This window comes from Lissotriton vulgaris, chromosome 2_1 (genome assembly GCF_964263255.1).
Source record: "Lissotriton vulgaris chromosome 2_1, aLisVul1.2, whole genome shotgun sequence".
Taxonomy (NCBI): Eukaryota; Metazoa; Chordata; class Amphibia; order Caudata; family Salamandridae; genus Lissotriton; species Lissotriton vulgaris.
This window is the reverse complement of record NC_141687.1, coordinates 1,970,592,579-1,970,619,831: the sequence shown is the minus strand read 5'-3', so window position 1 is coordinate 1,970,619,831 and position 27,253 is coordinate 1,970,592,579. Positions and strand designations below refer to the sequence as shown.

The window sequence follows — 27,253 nt, the reverse complement described above, 5'->3', positions numbered from 1 at the left end:
TTAGGCCAAAGCCTGGGTAAACAGCCATGTCTTTAAAAGCTTCCTGAATGGAAGGAGAGCAATGCAAGAGCATATTTTCAAGAGGAGGGAGTTCCACAGCTTGGGAGCGAGAGTAGCGAATCTTCGGCCTCCCTTACGTGAGAGCTTATAACGGGGAACAATCAGGAGAGTTTGGGACGCAGACCGAAGGCTACGGGAGGGGGTGTATCTGAGCAGAGGTTTCTGAATAAACTTAGGACTGCGAGCGTGTAGGGTTTTGAAAATTATACAGGCCAATTTAAAGGTGACACTGTGTTGAATCGGGAGCCAGTGGAGTTGCCTCAAAAGAGGTCTGGCTGACTGCCATCGCGGGAGGCGGTGTATAAGTCGAGCCGCCTGATTTTGTGCCATCTGCAGACGTTTGCTAAGTGTAACAGGGGGGGGCAAGATAGATGGCATTGGCATAGTCTAAATGAGACAACACCAGTGCCCTTACTACCTGGGTCAGAGCTGATCGAGTGAGCATCTGACTGATCTTTTTTATTTTCCAAAATTGGAAAAGACAGGTGGACACAACTGAGTTGACCTGGGGTTTTAAAGAGAGCTCACTGTCAATGAGCACCCCTAAGCTTTTGACTGATTTAGACGGAACAGGACGGGGGCCCAATTTAGATGGCCAATAGTGAGGGCCCCAGAACAATTGACTATTGCCAAACAAAACCAGTTCCGTCTTGCCAGGATTTAACATGAGTTGGTTCTCGTCCATCCACTGGCAAATGTAGAGCATGGTATTCTGAAATTGGTGAATCGAGTCAGGGGAGTTATCAGTTGTGAAAGTGAGTTGCAGATCGTCTGCATAATTTAAAGTGGTAACTTTAAAAGATTGAAGGGACTGAAGCAGAGTAAGCATATAGATATTAACCAAAATAGGCGACAGTGAAGAGCCCTGAGTAACTCTACAGGTGGTGTGGAGTTTGTGAGAGGAAAAAGGGGGAAGGCCGACCGCCTGAGTGCGGTCGCAGAGAAAGGATCTAATCCAGTCATGGGCCAGGCGCAGATGCCCGCGAATCTGACACGGTCGAGAAGAATGTTGTGGTCGACCGTGTCAAACGCGGCCGACAAGTCAAGCAAGACCAGCGCCTGGGGATTCCCAAATCTGCATTAAGACGCAGAGAGTCTAGGACCGCTACGATGACTGACTCGGTCGAATGGGCTGGACGGAAGCCGGCCTGAGAAGTGTAAGACGTCAGACTGTTCGATAAAGTTTGAAAGATGGGAGGTGACATGAGCTTCCAGTACCTTGGACAGGTACGAAAGCAGAGATATAGGCCATTTAATTCGAGAGAGTAGTGGGTTCCACTCCCGGCTTTTTTAAAAGGGGCAACAAGACTGCATCCTTGAAGGATTTGGGTACTGTCCCTTGGAGCAAGGATGTATTAAGAAGTGTTAAAGCCCTGTTTTCAGCGTCCTCTGCCCTACGGTGGAGCTCCGCAGTCCGCAATTGGAGACGAGCCATTTGAGACTTGAGGGTAGTAACATACTCTTCCACCATGGAGATCCGGGATTCCGCCTCCGTGATGCGCTCCGTGGCTTTGCGGAGGTCCTGACTGATGAGGGCCACATCAATCCGCACCTCCCCTATCTTGCTTTCAACTGACGTCTGGGACGCGGAGAACGCTTGAAGGATGGTCGATAGGTCTCCCCCGGCTGGGCCAGAGCTAGCCACCGCTCCGCCGCCGGGCCCTCGATCCGGTTTCGCAAACTATTCCATTGTCATTTGGGGTATGGGCCAGAGGCCTGGTGGACGCGGGGTTTGCCGATAGGTGCAGACAGTCAACCAACAGGTGGTGGGGAGGACGGGCCGCAGGTCCAGTAGCATCAGGCTCTTTGTTAAGATAGACTGGTCTCTCCGTAGCCTCCGGCTCAACCTATACCCTAGCCCCATAGGCGGAGAGCTCGGAGCAGGGGCGCCCGTGGTGCAATGGTCAGTCTTCCCGGGTGTGGGGCGTTCCACAGCGATGAACTCTGAGCTCAATAATGTTCAGATGTGAGCCTCTGACAGGCCGGCCGTAGGGTCAGACCACCCCGGAGCCCCACCGCTGGTGACGAGCCCTCCGCTCCCCCCCCTCAGGCACACAGCTCCAGGTAGGGTTAGTTCCCTGATGATCTTCCCTTGAGGTCCCCCTGTGGCGCAGGCTCACTTGGTCGGGCGCTGGTAGTCACAGTCACCCCAGAAGAGGAGGGGTCCCAGGGCCGCCTCCACGGCCTCACGGTGTTGGGTACGTCTCAGCAGGGCCAAGGCACTTCCGCCAGTGGTAGGGGGCCGGAGGGCTGCCTTGTTGGGGGGCACAGCAGTTGAGCAAGCACAAGGCCCGGTCACGTGGGTCTAATTTCTTCCCCCACCTCCTTGGCGGGGCCCCATCGTCGCTACCCTGAACCACCGGCCTCACAGGCGGCGAGGGGGCCAGCGGCATCCCTGGACAGGAAGGGAGGGGGCTGGCTTACAAGACTGTTGCCCACAGGAGCACAGTCCACCATTGGGGGTAGGGGGGTTCAGGGCCGGAGCGGCCTCCACACCACGGGCAGGCTGTGAGCCGCCTTACAGGGAATCACCAGCAGGCCAGCAGCAGTACAAGGCCCCTGAGGCAGTTAGCGCGGGCCGGCCCACTCAACCCCCCGGAACTCCTCACCGTGACCACGTCGGGCTGCAGGTCTGTCCCTCCGCCGCTCTCTCTGGGACGACAGCTCCCATGGGCTCACCGCCAGACCAGGAGCCGCCTCCTCTGCACCGCACCTCGGTCGGGCGCCTCAGGGTGGGCCCACGACCCAACAGCTACTCGCCGCAGCCCTGGCCCCGGGGATCGCCGGCGGCGCCTCCAAGCTACCCCGCACCTCACCCCGACAGCACCTGGGCTAAGAGGCAGTCCTCCGAGTCCGCCACCACGGACCCGGATCGCAGGGAGAGTCTCAGGGCCCCGGGCAGATGCCCGCCTGTACACTGGCGCACGCTACCTGGGGGTCGCCATCTTGTCTGCGCCGGGCCTCCGGGAGCGAGTAGCAAAAGGAGAACAAGGGAGCACCGGAGCCGCTTCCAGGGGCATCCGTGGCAAGCAGGCCTCACCAGGATCCCAGACAGGCAGGCAGATGACGGAGAGGTCCAGGAGCACTCTTAGAGTGCGACCGCCATCTTGACGCCCAGCATGTAGGTTATTAATGCACACATTTTCTAATTGCAACTTTCCACCCAAAGGAACAATTCAAAATCGTGGAATGTAAAACCCCTCTAAACAGGTTCTTAAATATCTAATGATTGCCCTAGCAGTATTGACTGAAATAAGGGAATCGAGAACTCCAACCAGGTCCGTGCAGTGTATAAAAGTACATGCCCCATGATTCCCATGCGGCCACACGTGCACTTCCGTCCGTTCACTTAAGAAACTCTGGTGCAGCCTATGCAGCCTGGACCGGCCACACTGCGAGTCACGCCCTACGCTGCAGCCCGCAGAAGGTATGCGTTTCGTCCACATTGGATGGACCACTTAAAAATTCACCCGATCGAGGATTATAGGTCTTAAGTGTGACCGCGTACATTCCGTTGTCTCCCTAACAGCAGCACCAAGACCAGCTGCACACACACGGACTATGGAGAATGTGAAAACCTAATTATCCCGGTATTTGAGTGGGTGCTTCTCTGGCTTTCCATAGGATCAGTTCTTTCAGGTGGAAGTCCTGGAGGAAAGCTAGGATATCAGGAGGTGGTGCCGACGCTCGCCTCTGTGTTCCCACCCTTTGTACCCGGTCAATCTTAATTTCAAAGTCCGGTGTGGAATCCAGTATACTGCGAAAGAGCCCCTGTAGGTGTTGGGTAATGTATGCACCTTCTTTGTGAGGGACTGTTGGACTTGGCCCTTCTGGCAGGTTCACCCCTAAACTTTTTGCTTTTCATGGTGACCTAGTGGTAGTGATTTTTGGCTTCTGCGCACTTTCACTGTGTCCCAGTGGAAAGTGCGTGTGCACTGAGTGCGTGTGGTGACATTGGCCTGCCCTCCCACAGGAATGCATGGGGAATGTATGTGTCCCTGGTAGTTCCTGATGCGTGGGGAGTGCAAGCTCAGGTTTGGTATGAGTGGACTCGGGTGATTAAATGCTATGCAATGATGTATGCGGAGTGATTGTATCTAGTGTGGAAGTGCCACTTCTAGTAGTTGGCATGTTTGTGTAATTTGTGTCTGACTGGTGATTGGCTGGAGCTGGCTGGTGAGCCTGGCTCCATGAGTCATGATGGGTCTTCCCCCGTGGTGAGTGTTGAGATTAGCATGAGGGAGGAGTAAGCCTGGGACCTGAATAGGGCTGGGCTTTCCCCACACAATGCTGGCTCCGCCCCCTGTGGTGCGTCTAATGACCCTATCCTGCCTAGTGAATGGAAAGGGTGGCTGAGGAAAACAAAGTGCTCCAAAACCAGCTGCGACTGGTTTTTTCCCCCACCCTGCACACTGAGACAAAGGATTTTCTAGTATAAGAAGGGGCTGTGTCCCCTTACAAAATGCTCTCTTCTTGAATCCTTTCCAGAGGGGGGCTGCTGCTGCTGGGCACCAGGATAACCACCACTGGGGATTGCCTCCATGCCTAGGAGGACCCAGTGAGCTGGCTCTGGGCCCAGCCTTGCGCCCCCCCCCCACATCCTGAAGGACCTCTTGCTATAACTTGCCCTGGACTTCTGAGCATCAAGCGCCTGGGAGCGCTTTATTTCCCTCGGAGCACCTGGGGGCTGTCTGCAGCGTCGTGCTGCTGGGGAAGAGTGAGAGGATTCCCCCTCTGGCTGCTGATTTACGGCACAGGTGCCCACCCTGCATTTCGCCCGCATTTTGCCTAATCTGCGGAGCGGGTGCTCACCCCGCTCATTGCCGCATTTTCGCCGATTTACAGGAGCTCACCCTGGTTTATTATTTTAATGCCCAGGTGCCTACCCCGCATTGCCCCGATCCTGCTGCCTAGGAGTGTGCTTTGAGGGCCGACGCGCTGCCCGCGGCGACCCGGAAGTGCCTTGGGCGGAAACCGGAAGTCGACGGGAGCCTATCCCGCGTGCCGGAGCCAGGAGGTGAGGGGAGGCGTCCCTAGTACCCGGGAGGTCGGAAGCTCACCCCGCCTCCACCCGACACGGGAAGAAGCCGGCGCCTTTCCCACGAGGCTCCCAAAAGTGAAGAGGAGCCCCGGAGTGCTGCCGACGAGTGCAGGAGGGGGCCTCGAGGAGCGGGAGCTCTCCTGTGGACCCGACAGAGGAGAGTCCCCCGACCAGCAAGGAGAACGACCGGTGAGTGCGGGGGCAGTCTCTTTTCCCCTAGAGCGGCCCCGGTTGACAGCGGGCCGCTCCCACGTTGTCCGGCAGGCATTCCTTCTTCGAGCTCACGAGGCTCAAGCATCACGGGGGCAATTTTCCTCACTTAGCCCACGAGGGTTCCGGGGGCTATCATTGTACGAGGGGGGGTGTCGGGGCACATTGCCGGTGCCCGCCCCTATCCTGCTAAAGTGGTAGTGGCATTTGTTTATTTAGAACCTACAAGGCTCCACGGACCCTGTTGGCATTTGTTTAGAGCCCTGAGAGGCTCCGGGGGCATTTCTGTTGGTGGTAGAGCGGCCCCAGTTGGTACCGGGCCACTCCCACAGCACTGGTAGCTAGAGCCTAGAAGGCTACCAGGGCACATTTCGTTTCTAGTGCCACTGAGACTCTCACATTGTGTTTTGGCGCTATTGTTAATTTCTAGAGCCCAAGAAGAGAGCCAGGAGGCACGCTGGTGCCAGGCTCCCTACTACATCTGCCCAGCACTTAGTGGGCAGCTGGCACGTTTAGGTTTTGCGCAATCTCTTTGGCTGCCTGCGCAGCCTGCCCTGACATTTGGGACACAGGGCGTCCTAGCCCCAGAGTGGCCAGTTGGCCTGGGGACAGTCACAGGTTGTGGCTTATGTATTATTATGTATCATGTGTTCCTACTGCACCTCTGAATGTGTTTTTATGTGTCATATGCTTTTCCCTACACCGCTGAAGGTATGTTTATGCATCATGCGTTTTCTTCCCCTACACCTCTGAATGTTGTGATGCATCATGTGTAATGTTCTTATGCCTACACCCCTACATGTATAGTGATACTTAGGTGGTTGTTCTTCCTAGTAGAGGTGTTGCTAGTGAGGTCCTGGTTCCCTGTGTGACATTCTCCTAAGGTGTTTAGGGTTGCGTAGGTGGTACTTACCTGTTACCAGTGATTACTGGTTGTGTGCTCTATGTTCTATTTTGTGCTAAAGTGATTATTATTCTATGTAACAAGTGCTATTTCTAACAAGTATTCTAAACCTAAAAGTGCATATTACTGACCATGGTCCACGTGGCCCTGTCCTGTACATATCCCCTGTAAATTCTGCCTGTTGGCACATTGTAAAGTGTGTGTTTTTATCTAATGTGTTTGATAATACAAAGGCTATTTTTATACATAACCTTGTGTGGAGTTTCCTTTGTGGTGGGGCTTGGGTGTTGTTGCTGGGTGCGCGCACAAACGCTTAACTTGCATAGCCTTCGAGTTTAGCCTTACTGCTCGGGTCACGTTACCAAGGGGGTGAGCAGGGGTTATCTTGGTGTGTAACTCCCTTGCCCTGATTTAGAGAGGCAGGCTGACTGGTTTTGGCGTGAACCTTGGCCAGCCGGGTATCCCATTTCGAACAGGGACCCCCTTAATGTTTTGGTACAATCTGTTTTCCAGGCCTTCGGCATGTGCCTAGAGGTCCACTTGTTGTTCCCACAACATAATTACCCCCTGTTGTAGTTGTGCCATCTCCTCATCCCGGGCTTGGTCTTGGTCCTCAATGCTAGCCACTTTGCCCCACTGCATCGATGTCTCTGCGAACCTCCTTCATTTCTGATGTTATTTTGCCCCTCAGTGACAGTATATCCTCCCTCAGTGCATTTCCAGAAAAGTACGGGTAACAGGTGCCTCTGGATTCAGATACTTGTCCCTGTTGCGGCACCAGTGAGGTCTGCCCCTCGCCCCAGCTTGCTGTGGGTAGCTTGGTCAGCATCTCTAAGTTACGGTCTCCTCCTCCCCCCTGCACTGTAGATATGCTGGCTGTGTCCCTGCCAGCCAGATCCTCTTCTCCCTTTCCTGCACCTTTTGTGTGTCGCACCAAATCCTGCACCTTTTGTGTGTTGCACCAAATCTGTGTGGGTAGTTTGTCTTCTAAGTACTGGGGGCCCTCATGTTGGGGTGCTTGGCCTGGCCCCTAAACGTTCTTTCCCAGGCCCCCTCCGCTGGTTGTCGCTCCTTACAGCATTCGTGGGGCTCAGGTGGCTGTTTTTCCAGGTCTCTGCACTAGCCTCAGCCTCGCTGCTTCGTGCCTCTGCTAATCCCACCACCGTGGTTTGGCCCAGGATATCCCGCTCTGCCCCTCTGCCTCAGGGCCGGTCCTCTTTTGTGGCTCCTGGCCGTATTCTTGTCTGATTGGCTTTGTTGTCTCAGGCCCCTGCTACCTCACGTCGCTGTGTCCCCGACGTGAGGGGGCTGCCCTTTATCCCGCTCAAGAGCTGCACTTACTGACTGCGCTTTCTCCTCCTTTCCCCTGCAATATCCGCCCTCCGTCACTTTTGCCACCTCATCTTTGCATCTGTAGCCTCGGCCCAGCAAGCCCGCCGGGCCACACGCAGACTGGTAGGCCTCCACCGAACCGGCGGCTACACTTGTTAGTGGCGAGGACGTTGTGCACTCAGGTGATCTCTCCCACTCCTGCCTCCAACGATGTGTACTGCAGCCAGGCAGGGGTCCGCCCGCTTCAGTTCAACCCTACTTTCCGGCATTCCTTCTCCGAAGATCCGGGCTTCCTGCTCTCTGCCACTCCAGCAGGGTATGCTGGTGGTGCTCTGCAGGCCGGCGCTGCCGTGTCACCTTGTTGTTTTCTCCTCTCTTTGCCGAAGCGAGCCACCACGAGAGTCAACCCTGTTGGGCGCTGTCAGACCAAGCCGCCTCTACCCTGTTCCGGCCCAGTATGAGCCCGATGATCTCCCCCACTCTTGCATGGGCCCCAGTACGAGCCGACCAGCCCTTTGCTTGCACTGACCGCCTGTGTACCCCCATCGCCTTCCTCGTAGAGCTCAAAGTGGTGCCCACAGTTTGTCTCGCTGGGGTCCCCGCAAGCCTGCAGGGTGCACCGTCACGGGGGCCAGCCTCAGATGTCTCCGCTGAGCCCGGCCGTCATTTTGTCCCTCTGGCATGGCTTCGTCGCGGAGCCCGCACGCACTCACTGACTTCGGACCCGGTCCTCCAGCTCTCCTGTGCCGTTGATTGCAGTAGTTTGCTTCCTCCCAAAATGCGGCTCTCTGGAGGTCTACCGCACTGTTTGGGCTGAACAGGGCTGTCGGGAGCAGGGAGATGAAAGGAACACATTTAACTCGCTCGCCATCTTGGCCACGCCCCCCATATGTACATGTTTTTGTTTAAGCTACACCCCTTTGTGGAGGATATTTGAAGTAGTTTCATCTTACTCAAGAGGGAAATTTAGCAACAATGTGAATGATTGCTGCTTTGTGACTGACTTGTTTAGCAGTTGTTTCTGAAATGAGAGGTACAAAGAAAGTTTTGAAGGGCCACAGTCTTGTTAAAGACTTCAAACTGGTGCTTTTGACTCGACAGCAGCATCAAATATTTACTTGAGGTGCTGTAGATATGTGAAAGGTCAGACCAATTGGCTTTGGCAATTCTTATTGGCTTATTTTTTTTCAATAACCGATGCCCTTTTACAGGGGATGAGACTGCTGGGGTGCTTATGGTTGTGGTTTCTTATGAGCCAGGTTAATCCTTCTCTTCCTTTCTCTGCCTCAAGACATTCACCTACCTTGTGAGGAAGAGGCAATTAGCTGTTCAATTAATCCGTTGAATTTGGGCTTCATTTACCATGGTGGCCATGTCTGCTGTTGCTAGGTTGTTTATGACCAGTTAGGCTTTTATGTAGTTACCACCCAATGGAGGCTTTCCCTTACCTCAGATTTTGATAAGCTGTGCATGTTTGTGCAAAGCGGTAGACCCTGATCGATCCAGCACTTTCCACCAAGCCTTTATTTAGTAGTCATTGTGTTCTTTTGCAAGTCTTAAAGAGTTAGTGTGCTTCCAAATCAGTCTATTCACATCCTCTTATCACAAACACCTAATTAACCGGTGATCTCTATCCGATTGTGGCTCTAAGAATATTGTGGCATATATTTCGATGCATGTGTATGTAGGTAATGTAATATATGTATACTTATAAAGCGCACTATTACCTCGTTACGTGGCGTCCTGGCGCTGTATACCACTGGGGAACCCGTCCTGGATTTCCCTGTGAGAGGACACCCCCAAGGTGAAGCCAGGCATCCCCAGCGCTGCTGGGGCCGTTGTGGAGATTAAGCAAGCTATTGCCCAGAGTTGCAGAGTGGGACCCATGGTTAGCTTAGGCACCTAGGCTAGAATTATCGAGTCCGCGGACATTGACCCAAGACCCTGCCATGCGAAGCACCTTGTGGGTGCAGTATGATGCTGTGCCTTGGTCTAGGTGGTTTCTGGGCTCCCTCTCTTGCACCCCCTTTGCTTTTCTTTACATTTAATTGGAGCCAGAATGATGTCAGTTTGCAGACTGCAACTGACCTCCAATCACCTGCCTAGGTGTTCCCGAGTGCCAGGGCTGCCACCATGGCTGTTCTCGCCTTCCGGGCCCCTTTGGGGCCTTTCTCTCCGGGTCTAGCCCCATCTCACCTAAAGGGGTTGCTGTTGTAATTTGGTGTCCTATAGTGCTTATTCTCCTTAACAGAAATGTGTTCACCCTTTTAGCTCTTTTAGGTTCCATTGTATCCTTCCCCTGCGAGGGGAGATGTGTTGTAATCTCCTTTCTCGTTCCCTTGGTACTTTCCTTCCCCCCCTTCTTCCTTCCCCTTTGGAATGTTCCTTGAGAGTTCACTTTAGAATGTTGGGAAGCATGTCAGTTACGGAGAGTGGATGACAGAATAAAGACGTTCTCACTTACCTGCCTGAGTAACATTCATTACAACACTGGCGACGAATTGGCAAAGGCGGCCACATCTGTCATCGCCCCTTTCCTTACACTCTCTCCTTCCTGCATGCCTGCATTATTTTTCTTCGTTTACAATAAACGGTGGTTTGCTGTATACTCACTGGTTCTGAAGTACTTTCTGAAGTTGGCGTTACCACAGTGAGTAGTTACTGATAGGATCGATTCAACTCGTCTGGAATTACTTTTCCTGCAATTCTTAGTTCAGCGCATACGGTGGACAGCGGCTGTCTGTATCACTTGTTGCCTTTCACAGCTTTATCTAGCACGGTCCTGCGTGTGCCTACTCTTCTGGGCCAAGGTAGAGGTTGTTCTTTTGGCAAGCCTTGGCGTTCCTGGGAACTGTAGCAGCATTCTTGTTCTGCTAGCCACCTTACTCTGAATACTAGCTCACTGAAAAAACTTTTGCTGGCAGTGTTGTGCCTTGCGGGAAGACATTGTAGTTTTACATCTATTAGCGCTGGTCCTAGTGCAGGATATCTGACTGCACCCTCAGAGGTTTTTGTCAGCCGCCCCAATGGTCCTTAGTAGTGTTCAGCGGCCCTCTGCCGCTCCGGTGGTCGGTGCCAGTTGCCTCGGGGTCTTCTGAGGCACCGAGCAGCTGTCTGCAGTTCCAGTGATTATCTCAGTCACCTCAGTGGTCCCTAGAGGCGTCGAGCGGCCAAATGCAGCCCCAGTGGTGGGTGTCAGTTGCCTCGCGCTCCTCTGAGACAGAGCAGCCGACTGCAGTACCTGTGATTTCATCAACCTCCTCAGGTTCCTCAGAGGCGTCGATCGGACGCCTCTGTTGGGTTCCGGCGCACCAGCCTCATCCGCCCGCCTCAGCGATTGTTATTCCTGTCAGCCGTCTACCAAGCGACGGGCTCCTGTGCCAGCTGCAGTTCCTGTGATTACCTCAGTGGTCCTCCGAGGCGTCCATCGGAGATTTCTCCCTACAAGTTGGGTTCCGGCGCACCAGTCTTTTCCACCCGCCTCAGCAATTGTTATTCCTGTCAGCTGTCTACCAAGCGACGTGCTCCAGCGCCCCAGCCGCATTTACAGCAATCCCTCCGTGAGAAGCTTCCGGCGATCTCTTCGTTTAAGCATCGTGCAGTTTCCTGTCAGCTGTATTTGCACTACACTTAGCACCTTTCACTCCCCGGCAGATTGCAGTGGGTCCCTCAGTTTCCTTCAGTCAACACCTTTGCAGTTTTACTTGCTTTCCTCTTCACATCTCGTGTGCTCCATCTTCAACCTGATGTGTCTTGGAATTCTTCAATAACTACACAAGTAAGACTCCTCTTTGTCATGTGGTTTATTACTCGTCAAGATTGTGAGAAGTTGGCCTGATATGTGATGTCCACTGTTCTAGTGGGCACCCTGTATCAGTCCAAACAACCCTTATGGTGATGGTTGTAAAGTCAACTTTATAGACCAGCTATCCTAGTGGTAGCATGGACAAAGCAGTCTTAGGCTAAACTCAAGAGGGCATGTGAAGCCAGCTGTTTTATCATATGTAACCCCGTTAATACCAAATGAAAGTACACCACACAGGTTACATATATATATATAAAATATATATGTATTTATTACTAAATTAATCCTCTGAACTCTTTGAGATCAGAGGCACAAGCACATAAGATACTTAATTGTCATACAATAAGTTGCACAAAATACAGTCATGCCCTAGGGGCACTTCAAACCATATCACTAAAATAATGGTATAAGAACCACGTCACTAACAAAGGATAGGCCTAGGGCCTGGAGAATCGCTGGGGCTACGCTGTACTACCAAAGGATAGGGAGCAGGAGGCCCACGGGATGCGTGTGCAGTGTTCTTTACACACACGCGAGTTAACATAGAGTTAGAATGGGAACGAAAGAATTGGAAAAGAGTTCTTTTAGGTCACTTCCAGATGGACAAGGAGAAAGCTACTTGAAAGTTAGACACTAGGATAGTAAATACCCACAGGAGCACCAAAGTACTCGCGTTACCTCACCCACAGGAAGCGGGTGCATAGTTGTCAAAGTGTGTCGGGTTTCGTCGCTGAATCCTATGGAGCCCTGAAGAAAAATGCTGCAGGCAACCAGGAGAGAAGTGTCCGGTTGGATCCAAGGGCGGATCGAGGATGTAGAGTACCTGAAAGCAGAGGGGACAGAGTCTGGGTCACCAGCCAGTGACCAGGAAGGAACCAGGCGAAGTCGCTAAGCAATCAAGTGATGTCAAGAACCTTGTCTCTGCAGCCACATGGACCAGGAGGTGTTGACGACGACCAGGAGCTGGATACGGACTGTCCCACAAAGGCTCTCGCTGTCGGCGGTGTCGGCTTCCGGATTGGAGTCAACAAGCCTTGGCAAAGGCAACCCACGAAGGAATCGAAGATGGCTTACAGATCAGACCAGCAAGGTTTGATGGGCTTCTCCTTTTCAGGGAAGCAGGGGCCAGTCTGGAGCAACCAGACCAGTGTTGTAAATTCAAAGGATCGTCGTCACAGAGGCCACTAGCCAACGGGCAAGTGACCGCACAGACATGTCGAGCAGGAAAATGCAGAAGGGCCCCACGCAGAACTCGTGGAGGGCTGATCTTCAGTGCAGTTGGTGCTCGGGGCTGGGGCTTCTCAATCCCCAATGCACAACTTCGAGGGTGCCTCAGAAGTTGCACGGAAAGCAATTCGCTGGCTTTCCAAGATGGCCGGTCCCACATCTCTCGTCGCCTCCATGGGTCTCAGCTCTGCTGTGACTGTGGATCGGGCTGGTGAACGTCTGGAAGTCCGGGTCTTGTCAGGCTCTGTGCTCTGGCTCCGGCGGGAGCGTCGACCAAGCAAACCGTTGATCGCTTGATGGTGCCTGCTTGCACAGGGTGGTCACTCCTTGACCACAAGGGAGATTCTTCAGTCTTCTATCTTCAAGTAGAACGTCGAGGGTCCAGAGTTTCGTGTCAAGTTTCAGTTAGGATAAATCTAAAGACTTGGGACTCCACTCCTACCTATATACCAAATTTAGGGGCTGGATTACCTGCTAGGTCCCTCCTATGGGTTGGACCAGGGAAGGGGGTGGTTACACCCCTTTCCCTTTGTCCAGTTTCGCACCAGAGCTGGGGCTGGAGGGCCCCAGCACCGGTTTTAACTGGACTATGCATGGGACACCTTGTGTGCCACAGGCAGTGTCTCATTTCATTCAGCTCTCCCTGCTCCAATACACTATGGCCTGTCTGGGGTGGTGCTAGCACCTCCCAAGACAGGAAACCTATTGTCCAAGCCTCCCTCAATGGAAGGACTCCCAGCAGCAGGAGGTCAGACTTGTGTCTGTGGCAGCAGCATCCATTTTGTGATGCTGAGGCTCTGGTTAACTTTAACCTGGATTAGTAGGAACAACATGTCTTCTCCCTCTAGAAGGGTGGAATGCTACCCCCGTCGCCAGAACTGGTGAGGGGGTAGTATTCTAAAGCGCATGACACCTTACACGACTGGTTTGACTTTATCAAAACATAAGTTATCATTCAACCGTGAGGATTATAATGCACTTAAGAGTATATGGTATGGCTATATCCTAGAACAGCTATAAGGACATGGTTCCGAAAGCTGCAGACCGGCTCAGCTCATGCTAGAGCCTCAGCTCACATAAAACTAAGCACTCTGCCTTCAGGATTGTTAAGGCCTGCCATAGGAGTGACTTATAGGTGTATATGTGTCTAGATACAAGGTTAGATATAGTAATACTATACCTAAGAAAGTGTTGATTACACAACCTTGCCCCAGCTGAGTGATCAGCCAGTTGTGCCAGTTTGAATGACCAGCCAGGGGTGGCAAAAGATATGCTGCAGCCCCTGGTAGGCCTTGGGTGCACCTATGCCCTGGGTGCCTATGGTACACTGTACAGGGACTCATGAGTGACCCATTTCCCAATTGGTGATGTACCTAAAGTACATGGTGTGAATTTTAGAGAGAGAACAGCAGGGATGTAGTTTTGATTAGCAGGCCCACAGCCACATTAAGTCAAAAACCAGTGAAGCAAAAAGCAAAGTGGGGTGGACCATAGGAAAGCAGACCCTACTATCCTACAAAGATACTCTCACTTCACCTTTTGTTTGCCACGAGATCTACAGTGATACACACACCTTCCTATACCTGTTCTAGTGTCCTTTTCTGTGACACCCCACCGTTGGACTATTGGACAGTAATTAGTTTGGTTATACCCCTTCCCTCCCTCCCTCCCTCCCTGCCTCCCGGCAATCCATTTTCCTTTTCCTATAGTACTTTGCCATCTTATTACTGTCCCCATACACTGCAGAGTTGTACTATCCCACGGTAATAGATCTTGATTTCATGCTTCAATATTTTGGGTGAATTTGATGTATTTTGCTTACCAAGTAACTTTTCAAGCAACGTTTTTGCATGCTTCAATTTGAGGTTCTGAGATTGTTCTTTACTTCGTATTGATATTTACTAAGGCCAACTTTCAGTAAAAGATCCTGTCTTAATGCTTCAATATTTAGGGTGAATTTAAGGCATTTGCTTACATAGTACCTTTTCACAAGCAATACTTTGCACGCTTCAATTAATTAGAGTCATTATAGTCTAAGGTGACGTAACTGCAGTTTTGAGGTTCTGAGAGTTTCTTCACTTAATTCATATTTATACTTACAGAGGCAGACATTCAGTAAATATTCCCCTAGTCCGTGTATTAGGCCCCATTCCCCTTCCACAGATTACGTGCCTGCTGCCACTTTCAGTCATTGGTATATCCCGTTTTGTGGAGTCTAGCTCAGCTTTCTCTCACCACCATGGCCGGACAGGCCATGAGTCAACCTCCTCCATTCCTAAATGAGATCGGGGACCCAGAAATCCACTGGCAGGAATGGATGAATGTATTTGCCTCTTATCTCATTGCCATAGGAGGTGAAAGGTATTCAGCACTACGCAAACATATATTGCTGCTTAACCTACGTATACAAGGTAGGTAAATTTATGACACCTTACCTGAACCTGAGTTAGAGGAGGATGAAGATGATACAGATGAGTTCAAAACTACCCTTTTAAAGTTAAAAGCACATTTTGGTGACCGGGGGAATGTAGTTTTGGAGCAACATAAGTTCTTTACCCGCATCCAAGGCAAAGAGGAGTCGGTCATTAATTATATAGCGGCAATTATAGGCCTGACAGAAATATGCGTCTTTGGTGAACTTACTGACTCACCCATCAGGGACCAACTAGTCAGGTGCACGAACAATAGTCACATCCAAGAAAAGCATCTAGCAAAAAAAAATACATTAAAAGAAGCAGTAAATATAGCAGTCTCAGTAGAACACACGGCTAAGTGTATTAAAGAGGTGAAGGCTCCTAATGAGCTCGTTGCCAATGTTCGTAATAGCAATGATGTGCAAGGCAATTACAGTGATAATTAAGTGCTCAAGGTCAGACCTGGAGAGGTCATGGATAATCATCCAGTCAAAGAAAAGGAAAGCTTAAAGTGCTATATGTGTGGCAGCAGCAATCATCTTGCCAATGATGCACGTTGCACTGCCCACAATGTCACATGTGTTAAATGTAACAAGGGGCATTTGGGTAGAGTGTGTAAAACAGTGAAAACGTCCAAGTGAAAGCAGTACACAGTGAAGGTGATGTGCCCCCTAAGTATGTGTCCCAAGTAAAAGCTAGAGTTTGTCAAACTTCCCCAAATTCTCATGAACTATACTGTGACCACAAGTCCATTGAATATCCAATTTGTACCATCCTTGTGAATAATAAGTCCATTGAGGTGTTTGCTGATTCGTGTGCCCCTGTTACCTTATACAATACGGATATCATAAATGAGTTATTTGATACCTCCAGTCTTAACATTGTGGAACCTGATTTTTTGCTGAAGGGTATGCAGAAGAGAACATCCCGTTAGTGGGGATGATGATGGCGAATATTCAATTCAAAGGGAGAACCACATGGGGCAAAGTGTACATGGTAAGCAAGGGTTCTAATCTATTGGGCTGGCATCTTCAAAGAGAGTTGGGGATTGTGCTCGACCCTAATAATAAAGATCAGGTCCAATTAGCTGAGTGGGAGGAAGCAACCAGCAGTAATTTATCTAATCTATTTGAAGTGTTGCCCGGAAGAGGTACCAAAGTAGACAGTAATGCCTGCGGTGTACTTACCACAGAAGTGAACATAATCAAGAAGAACAATTGTTACTTACCTGTAATCTGTGGTTCTCCAGTATTGGTGTCTTTCATAGATTCACATGCCTAAATCATTCCCCGTCGTCGGAGTAGGAGTCCCACGGTACATGAAAAAGCAATAATATGCTATAGTAACATTGGAAAAACCAGTAATTTCCAACCAGGAAGTAAAGTAGCCCAAGTTACTGGAGAAAAAACTTCCACACTCATGACTCTCCTAGTCATTTTGTATAGTCCAAACTGCAGCCAATCAGGGAACAGCACCCAGAAGGTTCTCCCCAGAGGCTCAGGCTGTCAGATTTTCTACTGCACGTTGTGTGAAAGGAGTCTTCCTGAGCTCTGCTCAGTTCTTCTCTATTTTCTTCTGGAATCTAGTGTTTTGAAGATTTCTAAGAAATTATTCAGACCTTGTGACTCTTGTGGTAAGCTCCAGCTTTTCAAAGAAGATCCCCACAAGAAGTGCATTTATTGCCTTTATCCTGAACATCAAGTAAAGGACTGCAAGATCTGTAGAACCTTCCCTCAGAAGATCCTCAGAGACAGAGAGGGACGCCTGCTTTTGTGGCAACAAAAGCTTAAGGATTCGGATTATCCTGCGTCTGAGGTAGGTAGTATTGCCTCGGGTTCTACTTCAGCCTCTAGGAAGAGAGCTGCTACGGAGGTGTTAACTTCTCCTGGTGCTAAAGTTGCTAAGAAACAACTTTCATCTAAGGGGTCTGGAAAGCCTTCCGCACCCAAGGCTAATCCCCCTATTAAGGAGAATGGTGGTCCCTCTACGCCCTCAAGAAGATCCACCAAGAAGTTACCTCAGACATCTGAGAAGACTTTACCTCAGATTCAGCCCCCGTCTTAGACTCCTTCGTCGACGCTACATCTACATCGACTAACGTTTTCATCTCCTAAACCACAGATGATCATGTCGATGGCGTCTTCATCGCCTACGATGGTCTATGTCACTGTTAGACCTCTTTCGACGACGGCAGAGTCATCTTCTGCCGTCGTCGCGCCTTGTCGGAGGCTACTCTGAAGATCCCATCGACGACACAGTTGACGACATCGTTGTCGACGCTTCCTCTCCCGTCGACGAAGTTACAGTCGACGGGCTCGTCGGCGAGTTCCACTCCGTCGAGGAAGACACAATCGTCGACGAAAGCTCCGTCGACGACGAAGGCTCCATCGTCGACGAAGGCGTCGACGAAGATAACACCGGCAACGAAGCCAGTTCCATCGACGAAGTCCATACCGTCAACGAAGCCTACATCGTCACGGTACATAAAAAAGCAATAATATGCTATAGTAACATTTGAAAAACCAGTAATTTCCAACCAGGAAGTAAAGTAGCCCAAGTTAGGGCCTCATGAGTTTGGTGCAGCGGGATGCAACGCCAAACCCTGGTAAACCTCCCACCAGATTAGGATTTTTCTTCTTTCTGGCGGGCAGTTCTTTGGCATTCCCACGGTGGTGCCCATGCAATAGGCATCATAATGGGACAGTCAAAATCAGTACTTGCACAACATGGATGCTACAGTCCATGCTGGTACTGGGGAGCATGCACAGAGGCAAAAAGGGGTCCCCTTTTTTTCCTCAGTCACACTTCTTGATGGTCACACAGCCTAAAATTTTGACTTTGTCACAGTCCAGTGCAACGAGATAGCCGTGAGTGGTGCTCTATGCTTTTTGGCGCTAGAATGTACCATTTTTGTTTTTAAATCTTTAAAATTTTATATCTCCAGATGCTTACATTGAACATTTGCCATTTTGGTGTCATTTTGAAAATAAAAATATTCTCTATTTTTATAAATTGGTGTTGGATTTTAATTGTGTGGTGTTCGTTACTTATTTACTGTTTGGTAGTATTAAATGCTTTACACATTCAGGTCTCCTAAGCCGGACTGCTCGTTTACTAAGCTACCAAAGGTTGAGTTGGATTAATTTACTGAAACATGGCCCATTAGTGATTGTGGTATTCGTTACCAGCTGAGGGTGCATACCCCCACCCTCTTCTAACCCTCTTTTCTACATTTGTTGTGCAGTGTTTGGCAACACCAGTCAGTATCTAGTTTGAACAATCAAAAATCCTCTAAATTGACCTAGTGCAAAAACGAAAATATTAAATTTCAACAAACATGAAAGGATTCATTTTTGATTTTTTTTCTAAATTATTCGCACTTCAATTTTGCAAAAGTTTTTGTGAACCAAAATTAAGGGATGCCTTGAAGCTTGTTCTAGCTAGTCTACCTAGTCTCCCAGAAGTAGAGTTTAGGGACCTATGTAGAGCTAAGGAATGGCCAGCACCCTCCAATTCCAGGGAGGCACTGCTGATAAAGGCGCTTATGGCCTGGGCAGAGGGCGAGCTAGAGGTCAGGCCTTTAAAATCAAAGAGAATCCAGCGATAGAAAGAAAGGAGTTGGAACACTCCCTAGATTAACTCCGCTCCCACATATACAGTGACCAGAGCCCTACCTAGAGCAAGTGGGGGAAGAGGATCTACCAAAGGAGAGCCAGGGCTTTACCCTGGGGGAAAGAGCTGGAGGCACAGTGGACAGTCCTAGAATCAGAAACGTGCACCATGGCGAGGAAGGAGAGGAGAACAACAAGGGGCGGTAGAGCGGAAGATGGTGTCAGCGAAGCGGAGAGAAAAGTGTTCAGGGGTGGTGTGTATGACTCCCCCCCCCCCCCCCCCCCCACCCCCTATACTACCCAGGGGGATTGTAAGTACCAGGAAGGGAGGCCTGAAATGGCTGACTGCTTATTAGATTGCCCTCAAGATGAGGAGGGCGAGTTTTTCATACTGGGGGTTTACTCCTGTGCGAACGGATTCCAGTAGCGGGGAGAGATAGGCTCTTGACCCCCAGAGGGAGAGGCTAAATTATATAGTTATATGAAGCAGAGTTTAATCAGAAAACTTGGTCTCACTCCTGACCAGTACAGGATGCAGTATGGGGACATCCAGAAAGTCAGTACCCAGTCCTGGGTTGACCTTGTGGACCTATCTGTCAAGGTACTAGAGGGCTAGATACAGGATAACAAGGTAAGTCCCTTTATGGGGCTGTACAATATGATAATCAAAGCACATATAGGCCAATTGTCCTACAGCAGTATCTAGTGGACTCCAAGCTATCTAGTCCCTTGAAAATGGATGAGACTGCAGATGAGTGGGTTGGCACCAGGATGATCAAGAAGAACCAGCGAGGTGATCAGAAGAAAAGAGGAGGTCTCTTTCTAGGGGAAAGCCATTGGGTAACCACGATAAAAAAAAATAGAGGAGTCCTTAAAAGGTCCCCAAACACTAGAGCCAATCTACTTACAAGGTAAAGGGATATCAGGAAAGAAATTGACCCTACAAAGGCCGGGATGTGTTTGGATTGCTTGCACTCAGGGAACAAAAAAAGGAGATATCGTCTGCACAATGAAGACCCCCAGCAGAGGGTAGTCTAAGGGGATTGTTAGTGAAGGTGCTGGGGTGGACGTTTGCCCAGAGATAGGGAAAGAGTATGCAGAGGTGACCTTAGATTCTGAGGGTGGGGTGGAAGTTGCAACCCTGGCAGCCTTACCTTCAAGCATGGAGAAGTACGATCAAAGGCCTAAGATCAACAGGGTTGAGGTTCTGAGGGATACATGAGCCAGTGTGACCATGGAGGTTCACAAGCTGGTTTCCCCTGAACAGATAATACCTGGTGCATTTCACCAGGTCACCTATGCAGACAATCAAGCCAAGCTTCATCCCATGGCAATGGTGAGCTTGAAATTAGAAGGAGTGACTAGCCCTAAGATGACAGTTTGGTCTCCTAGCCTTACAGTGGAGTGTCTATTGGGAAATGATCTTGAAGCTTCAGAATGATCAGGTGTGGAAAAGGAGGTCCACACTAAGATGCCGGACCTTACTGAGTGGGTTTGGACTGCAACGATGGCACAGGCTGCACATCAGGGGAGTAATGACACTTGGACCAGGCGGTTTGTTTGACTTCTTTGCTCCCATTCCACGTATTACAAAAAGCCATCAACGAATAACTCTCCTCACATCTAGAACAGAACCTCCTACTAGACTCCTCCAAATCCAGATTCTGCAGCAACCACAGCACAGACAGCCCTCATTGTGGCTACCAACACCATTCAAGCCCTACTCAACAGAGTAGAAACTGCAATTCTGTTCCTCCTAGACTTTCAGGCAGCACTTGCTAAGGTCTCCCAACACACACATCATAAGGCTGCACAACATAGGAATCCAATGATTGCTTCTTTCCTCACTGGAAGAACACAGCCTGCCTTCCCTCTTTCACCTCTGAACCCAGGGAAATTGTGGACTACGCAAAGGATCCTCACCCATCCCCATCCTTAACACTTATATTACACCTCTTTCCAGCATTGCCAAAACCCACGGACTATCATATCCTACGCCGATGACAACTCATCCTCTTCCTCTCCAAAGACCCCATCAAGACCAACTTCCATAACATGTACAGGACCTACTCCAACCCCCTTCCCCTCCCACCCCAATGACCACCCTAGGAACCTTGGCATCATTCTGGACGACAAGTGAACCATGACGACTCAGGTCAGCTACGTCTCCTACTGCTTCTTTATCCTCGGAATGCTTCATAAGATATTCAAATGGCTAGCCAAAGCTCAAGACACACTAACACCCAGGACCTCATCTCCAGCTGACCGGACTGGACTACGGCAACATTCTTCGCAGGTATCACAGCACTTCCTCTTCGGACTACAGACCATGCTAAACACCTCCGCCACACTTGCAGGTTCATCTAAGAACATCCAGGACGTCCTCTCCTACCTCAGGGAACGCCACTGGGTCCCTGTACAGAAAATATGCGATTTCAAGCTCATAAACCATGCATACATGACCGTACACAAATGAGGACTAGCCTACTTTAACTACCACCTGAATTTCCAACAGCCCACTGTACCCCTTAATCTAACCCCCAACCCCCTCCCCACCACCCCCAGCATGTAGCAGATACATAGGTCGCTCACTCTATCCAATAGCAAAGGCATAGAAAGAGCTACCCTTTCATCTATGGACTTCCCCATCTCTTCCAGATTTCTGAAAGTCCATGAAGACCTGGCTAATCTGCTAATCAACTGGACCCGGCCAGCACCTGGATACCTTCACAGGTTACCAGTAGAGTTCTACAAATCAACTGATTGATTGGGCTATGGAACAATAGGCTAAGTCTCCCAGAGCAAGAGAGGGCAAAGGGTCTGGTGAGCCGGCCCAAGCAACTTAAACGGTCTAGGAGAAATCAAACCCTGAGGGGGAGGATCTGGCTGGTGGACCCATCAGAGGAGCTGTGACAGGTACAAATAGATTCTTCCACTCTTGCAGGGCTGAGGCAAACTGCTTCCAGGCAAGACCAGGGTGATGTAGGTTGTTTCCACAGAGTCTATCGGAAGGATGACGTACTCTATAGTGAGGCCAAGGACCCCATACTAGGGGCAACTAGGAGAGTGGTGGTCACCCAGAAGTTTAGAGAGTTCCTCATCACCTTGGTACATGGCATGCCCTTAGCTGGACATTTGGGATAGACCAAGACCTGGAACAGGATGGGCAACCGTTTCTATTGACCCCTAATGTCTGAAAAGTTAAAGTGGTTTTGCAGCTCCTGTGTCACCTGTCAAGCCAGTTGCAACAAAGGGGGCAAGCAAAAGGCTCCCTGGATATGAAGGCAAGTGGTTGAGATTCCTTTTGAGTGGGTGGGGATTGGCATGGTGGGTTCCCTAGACCCACCAACTGCCTCTGGGAACAGACCTATCTTAGTGGTAGTGGGCCATGCCACGGAATACCCAGAGGCAATACCCCTCAAGACTGCCACTGTTCCCCAGTGGCCAGAGCCCTACATGGCATTTTCACCAGTGTGGGCTTTCCCAAGGAGGTGGTCTCAGATAGGGGGTCATTTTATGTCTGCCTACCTTAAAGCAATGAGATATGCATGTGGGGTTACCTACAAGTTCACCACCCCTTATCCCCAGACCAATGGTTTGGTGGACACGATCATTGACTTATCGGACAAACTCATGTGGAGATGGATGTTCTACTCCCATTCCTGCTATTTGCTTACAGAGATGTCAAAGAAAGGAATTGATTTTAGACCTTTTGAGTTACTGTTTGGCCATTCTGTAAGAGAGTCATTGAGTTTGCTTAGAGCGAAAAACTATTGTACTAAACGAAAATAGTGGGATGACTGAATGATAGAATTGGTCAGAGTTACTTGCATAGACACCATGTTGGACTCTTTAGTTGTCCTTGTATGGGAACGATACAATTCAATTGCTGAACTAAGTCTTCTATTAGGTAGGCAAAGGAATTAAATACCCCAGATGAAATCCTCAGATAAGTGGCTTCAAGATATGACTGAATGTGGTGTGGCTAAGGAAAAGCACTGCAGTTTACTAAGCTCTAGCATCCATTACCCTGCCATCCCCAACCAAGGTCCCTGACAGATAATTACCAATTCATCTAAAGTGCACTGCGGAAATGCTTAATGCTAATGCAGGTGAGAATACCTTACACTGCTGCTTGTTATGATGTAGAATGATACTTGCTAAGTTGAGCTATCACATCACACTGCTTGCTGAACCTGCTTAAAACCAACGAAAATAATTTTAGAACAAACTTCTAAACCTCAGAAGGGTAAATAAAGCTTTGGGGGTCTCTTCTACTTCCAAAACTTGTAAAAGTCTAGACAAGAACCGTTTAAGTCTCATGCGCAGTTTCTTTGAGGAATTTTCTTTAATATCAGTGGGCCTGGAGGCCACCCATTCTTTATCATTGGTTGGCTTGAAAATCGTTCTCAATTGCTAGATTCCTGCTGGTCAGCGCTGCTGTTGCCCTCTCCATCTTCTCGTGTGTGGCCCTCCCCTGGAACATGGACCAAATACTTCTGTCTTTCCACTACGAGCGCTTTTGTGGAGTAACTCTACAGAGTGCAACTTTTGTTACAGTATTTCTCCCCTGTCTGTCTACTACCTCCCAACCTCCCCATGAAGCATTGGTGGCTCTCACTTGAATGTTTTTATTGAAAGTGTGTTCTGTGGAAATGCATATAAAAAAATTTTTAAACGTGCATTTCCACAGATGTATGGATTGTAAGCTTTCAAATTCAAGCATTTCATTTTAGAAATGCATTCAACAGCGAATGTGCCCGTCAAGAAGCCATTTTCCACCCATTGTGTTGCTAGCTGTATGCTCCGCAGTGAGTGAAGTTCCCAGCACATAGTGCCACATGAGAGATGGTAACATTACACATAATAAACAATTAACAGAGGCAGTGCTTAATTTGAGCTGGTGGTTTCCAGCGTCGACACCTGCGCTTAATTGTCAAACGGATACTTGTGACAGTCTGCCACAAGGTGACACTCTCTGGCTGATTTAGAGATCACCACAACATCAGTTAATTATTAATTCAATATTCATTAAAAATTACTATTGTTTGAGGCCCAACCCATTCTTACAGCTTTGGGTACCTGAAATAGCTCGAATTGTCACACTTGTAAAACTGTCATGGTTAGTAGTTGTGTGGTTACCATCATTAGCAGTTTGTCAGGCACAATATGTGATGTATGCCGTACTGGCCTCCTGACGAGAGCCCTGGCATTTTTTTTTTAAACAAATTAAGCACTGCAGAGAGGCACAATAAATCAACCGGGACGGCAGATGGCAATGCTTTGTCCCGTTGTGCTTAGTGAAAGACTCTGGCCTGCTTCCAAGGATCAGATGGGTCCACAGATAGACGGCAGATAAACCCATGTTGACATTGCTGAATGGAGCCTTGCGATGTTGCAGGATTTTTTCATGCAGTCTACTCACATGCTGGCTCTTTGTTGGGGTTTCTGCATTATTTGGACTGCTGTTTACTTAGCACAGCCGCTTGAAGTTAACAGTGATGGAAACGTTATATATTTTTGCAGTGGGAACCTTGAATGAGGATACATCCCCTTCTGCCCAGTCCCTTTTTCTTTTCCCTACCCACCAGCCGCAGTCTGTACCACCCCTCATGACCCCCTTCCACTGCTACAGGATGAAGGAAAAAACAATCTATGAATCATCCATTGCTGGCTGCTTCATAGCATTTTTAACAGTTCTGTTATTTACCCACCACCCCATTGCCAAAACCAATAGCTCCCTCATAGGAGCAACCCATTGGCTTTGCCGAGGTTTGTCAAAAATAGGCATTACAAAGAAACATGAAGGATTCTAAAATTTTTGAGCAAGTATCCCTGTGCCATAAAGCTGGGAAAGATCACTCAGGTTCTTTACTAGAACTAGAAACTTCAGGAGGCACAAGTTATGAATCCAAAGAATAGTTCTTAGTTGACTTACCCTCAGTCTCCTTTCCACAATCAGATTCTGCGACCTTTGCCATTGTTCTAACACAGAATCCATGAATCTCTGATCATTAATTACAAACACCCGAAGCTGTTCTTCCTCCCATGCAATAATTCGAGCCACCAAATCCTCTTTCAGCTGCAGGAGAAAACAAAACTTGTTTTTGTCGCCCCCAATATAAAAGGGTCATAGAGCACTTCCATGCAGAATATATGAGTGGCGCAAACTAGGATTAGAAAAATGAAGCTTAATGACACTGGTGTTTAGGGAAAAACCACACCAGTTTTGGAGGAATAAGATTGGCTGGGTGTCCTGCTGCTCAACCACTGCAGAAGAAACTGCTGACTAAAGGCAGCTGAATGGCATCTATACTGCAAGTAGTTAAGAGAAAAAAATATACCCAAAGAATAGAACCTCTAGATGAAAGTCAAAGGTACTCACATCTTCATTGTTTCTAGTCTAAATATAGGTAAACCAAAAGAACCCTTCACAAGGTGTTTTCAACTCTGCCAACAATTCAGAAATTGTGAACAAAATATAGTTTAATTAGACCGGACACAAACCTAGGTAGACCCAAATTGCTATAAATTTCACTTCTGAATTTTGGAAAGTAAGGCGAGATGTAGAAATGAAGACCGAGGGATAACCGGGTTACTACCTTCCATAACACTTGGTTGGATACTCCAAAATCATATTACTCACCTTTAGAATATTCCCAGGCATGAGGCTGAATCTGGAGAATTCTTGAGCCATTGACTCACTCTTTCCTAAGAGTACCAATCCTTACAGGACTATACTTTTTGTTCAAGTTCCGATCTGTGACTGAAGAATCAATGTTATCAGAGATGTTCTATGGTTAAAATATTTGCTGGTAAACCTTTGGCTGTTTGTAAATGTAAATGTATTGGCATTTATATAGCGCACTACTTACCCGTAGGGTCCCAAGGCGCTTCGACCGCTGCGAAACCCTTCCTGGCTTCCCTGAGAGATGGTCCCTTAATGGGTATCTCCAGGGTGAGACCAGGCATCCCCGGCGGTCTGGTGGGGCCGTTAGTGAAGATGAGGCAAGCTAATGCCCAGAGTTGCCGAGTGTGATCGCTGATCAGAGTGGGCACCGAGGCGAGAGAATTATCGAGTCCGCTGACCCTGGTCCAGAAACCTGCCGCGCCGGGAATCGAACCCTGGTCCCGGGCCTTCCTCTGCTCTCGGGTCTGCCGCCTCTAACGAGTGAGCCACACTACTTCACTTGGTTTCACTTGATTGTTTTGTTAACCATAATATGTCTTTGGACTGCAGGCTAGAATACCCTACATCTGGATCCTAGGGCTATCCAAGTTTCTCATTTTCTCTTACCGCCTTAAGGCCGTTCCACCCTTCCTTTTTCTATGCACTTAGTCTTTTTTTCAAATAACTTTCTCGAAAAGAGACAGGCTGCAGTAATATGAATAATAACTGACATGTGTTCCCCTTACTTGCAGCCACATTTAACCCACCCTCCGAGACTAAAGTGGTTTGTGAGCTCTGATATGGTCACGGCTCACTAGGGTTCCTATCTGGAGACTTACCACAGTAGATACTGCAGGCGCACTAGGGAGACTTTTTGTTGTGACAGCTAGAGTCTCCAGTTGGTGCCCATTGACCTTGCAATCAAAGCACCAAGTCTTTTCGGGATTCCAATTCTTACCCTGGTACCCCACCCTTAAACTGTATTGGTGCTCGAAACCCACCCTCCAGAACAGGTTTTTGGGGGCCTTTAGAAGACTTTGTTTTTAGTTTTAGAGTGGTCACCATCTTTCACTGGGGTTGGGGGGCTTAGTAACCCTTTTCTTTTGGTCACCCACACCATGAGTGGTCTTGGTTATCCTGGTCTTGACCCAGTGGTCTGCCTTCTTCCTAAACGCTTGAAAACGTGGACATAGGTCTGCCATGTACTGACGTAATTTTACAGGAACACAGTTACTCAACAGATGCTCTTTCATAATAAGATTATAAAGCATGTCATAATCTTGCACCTTGTCAACCACCTAGTGCTTTCACTGAGAAGTCTACAAAAAATCTACCCAGGACTGACTGGGTTTTTTCAACCCCTTGGCAACGACGGTAATTCCGCCGCGGTGCTGGGGGGGAGGGAGGGTGGCGCACGGTGCTGCCATGCTCATGACGGAACCACTGTCACGAGCCACGGGCGAACTGTGCTCCTGACTGAGTGGTTCAGTCACGACACCGCCTTTTCATCAATTCAGCCGTGCAGGTGCGGAATCGATGCAGCATGGGCGGAGCGGCAGTGGCGTGACAGAAACACTCCGTCATTAGCACAGCGCGCCCGTGGCTCGTGACGGAGTGGTTCCGTCACGAGCACGGAACGGGTTAAAGTCTCCCTGAACCTCATCCTGCATTCCTCATTGGTGAGTCCAAAGCCCTCAATCAGGGTATCTTTCAGGAGGTCATAAGATTCAGCATCTGCTTCATTCAGGGTCACAAGCCTATCTCTACACTTTCCTGAGAACAGATCCCAGAGAAGAGTGCCCAAGTACCTTCGTTTGAGTCGCCTCATTTTACAAGCCCATTCAAAGGCTGTAAATCATTTGGTGATATCACCCTCCACATATTTGGGGACAATTCCTTTGGGGATTTTAGGGTCAAAAGCTTAATCCCTCACCCTATTTATAACTTTGCTGCCACCAGAGATGGGTCCTAGGCCCATC

At 49.3% G+C, this 27,253-nt stretch overlaps 1 protein-coding gene across 1 annotated transcript in view; it reads right to left on the bottom strand.

The window, feature by feature from the left end:
* Window positions 1-27,253, bottom strand: part of LOC147733581 (protein regulator of cytokinesis 1-like) — an 863,550-nt gene that overhangs the window by 388,612 nt on the left and 447,685 nt on the right. Inside the window, exon 10 of the mRNA XM_086958987.1 lies at window positions 24,543-24,686. Within this exon, the coding sequence (XP_086815113.1) occupies window positions 24,543-24,686 (144 nt within the window). The remainder of the gene's footprint in view (window positions 1-24,542; window positions 24,687-27,253) is intronic.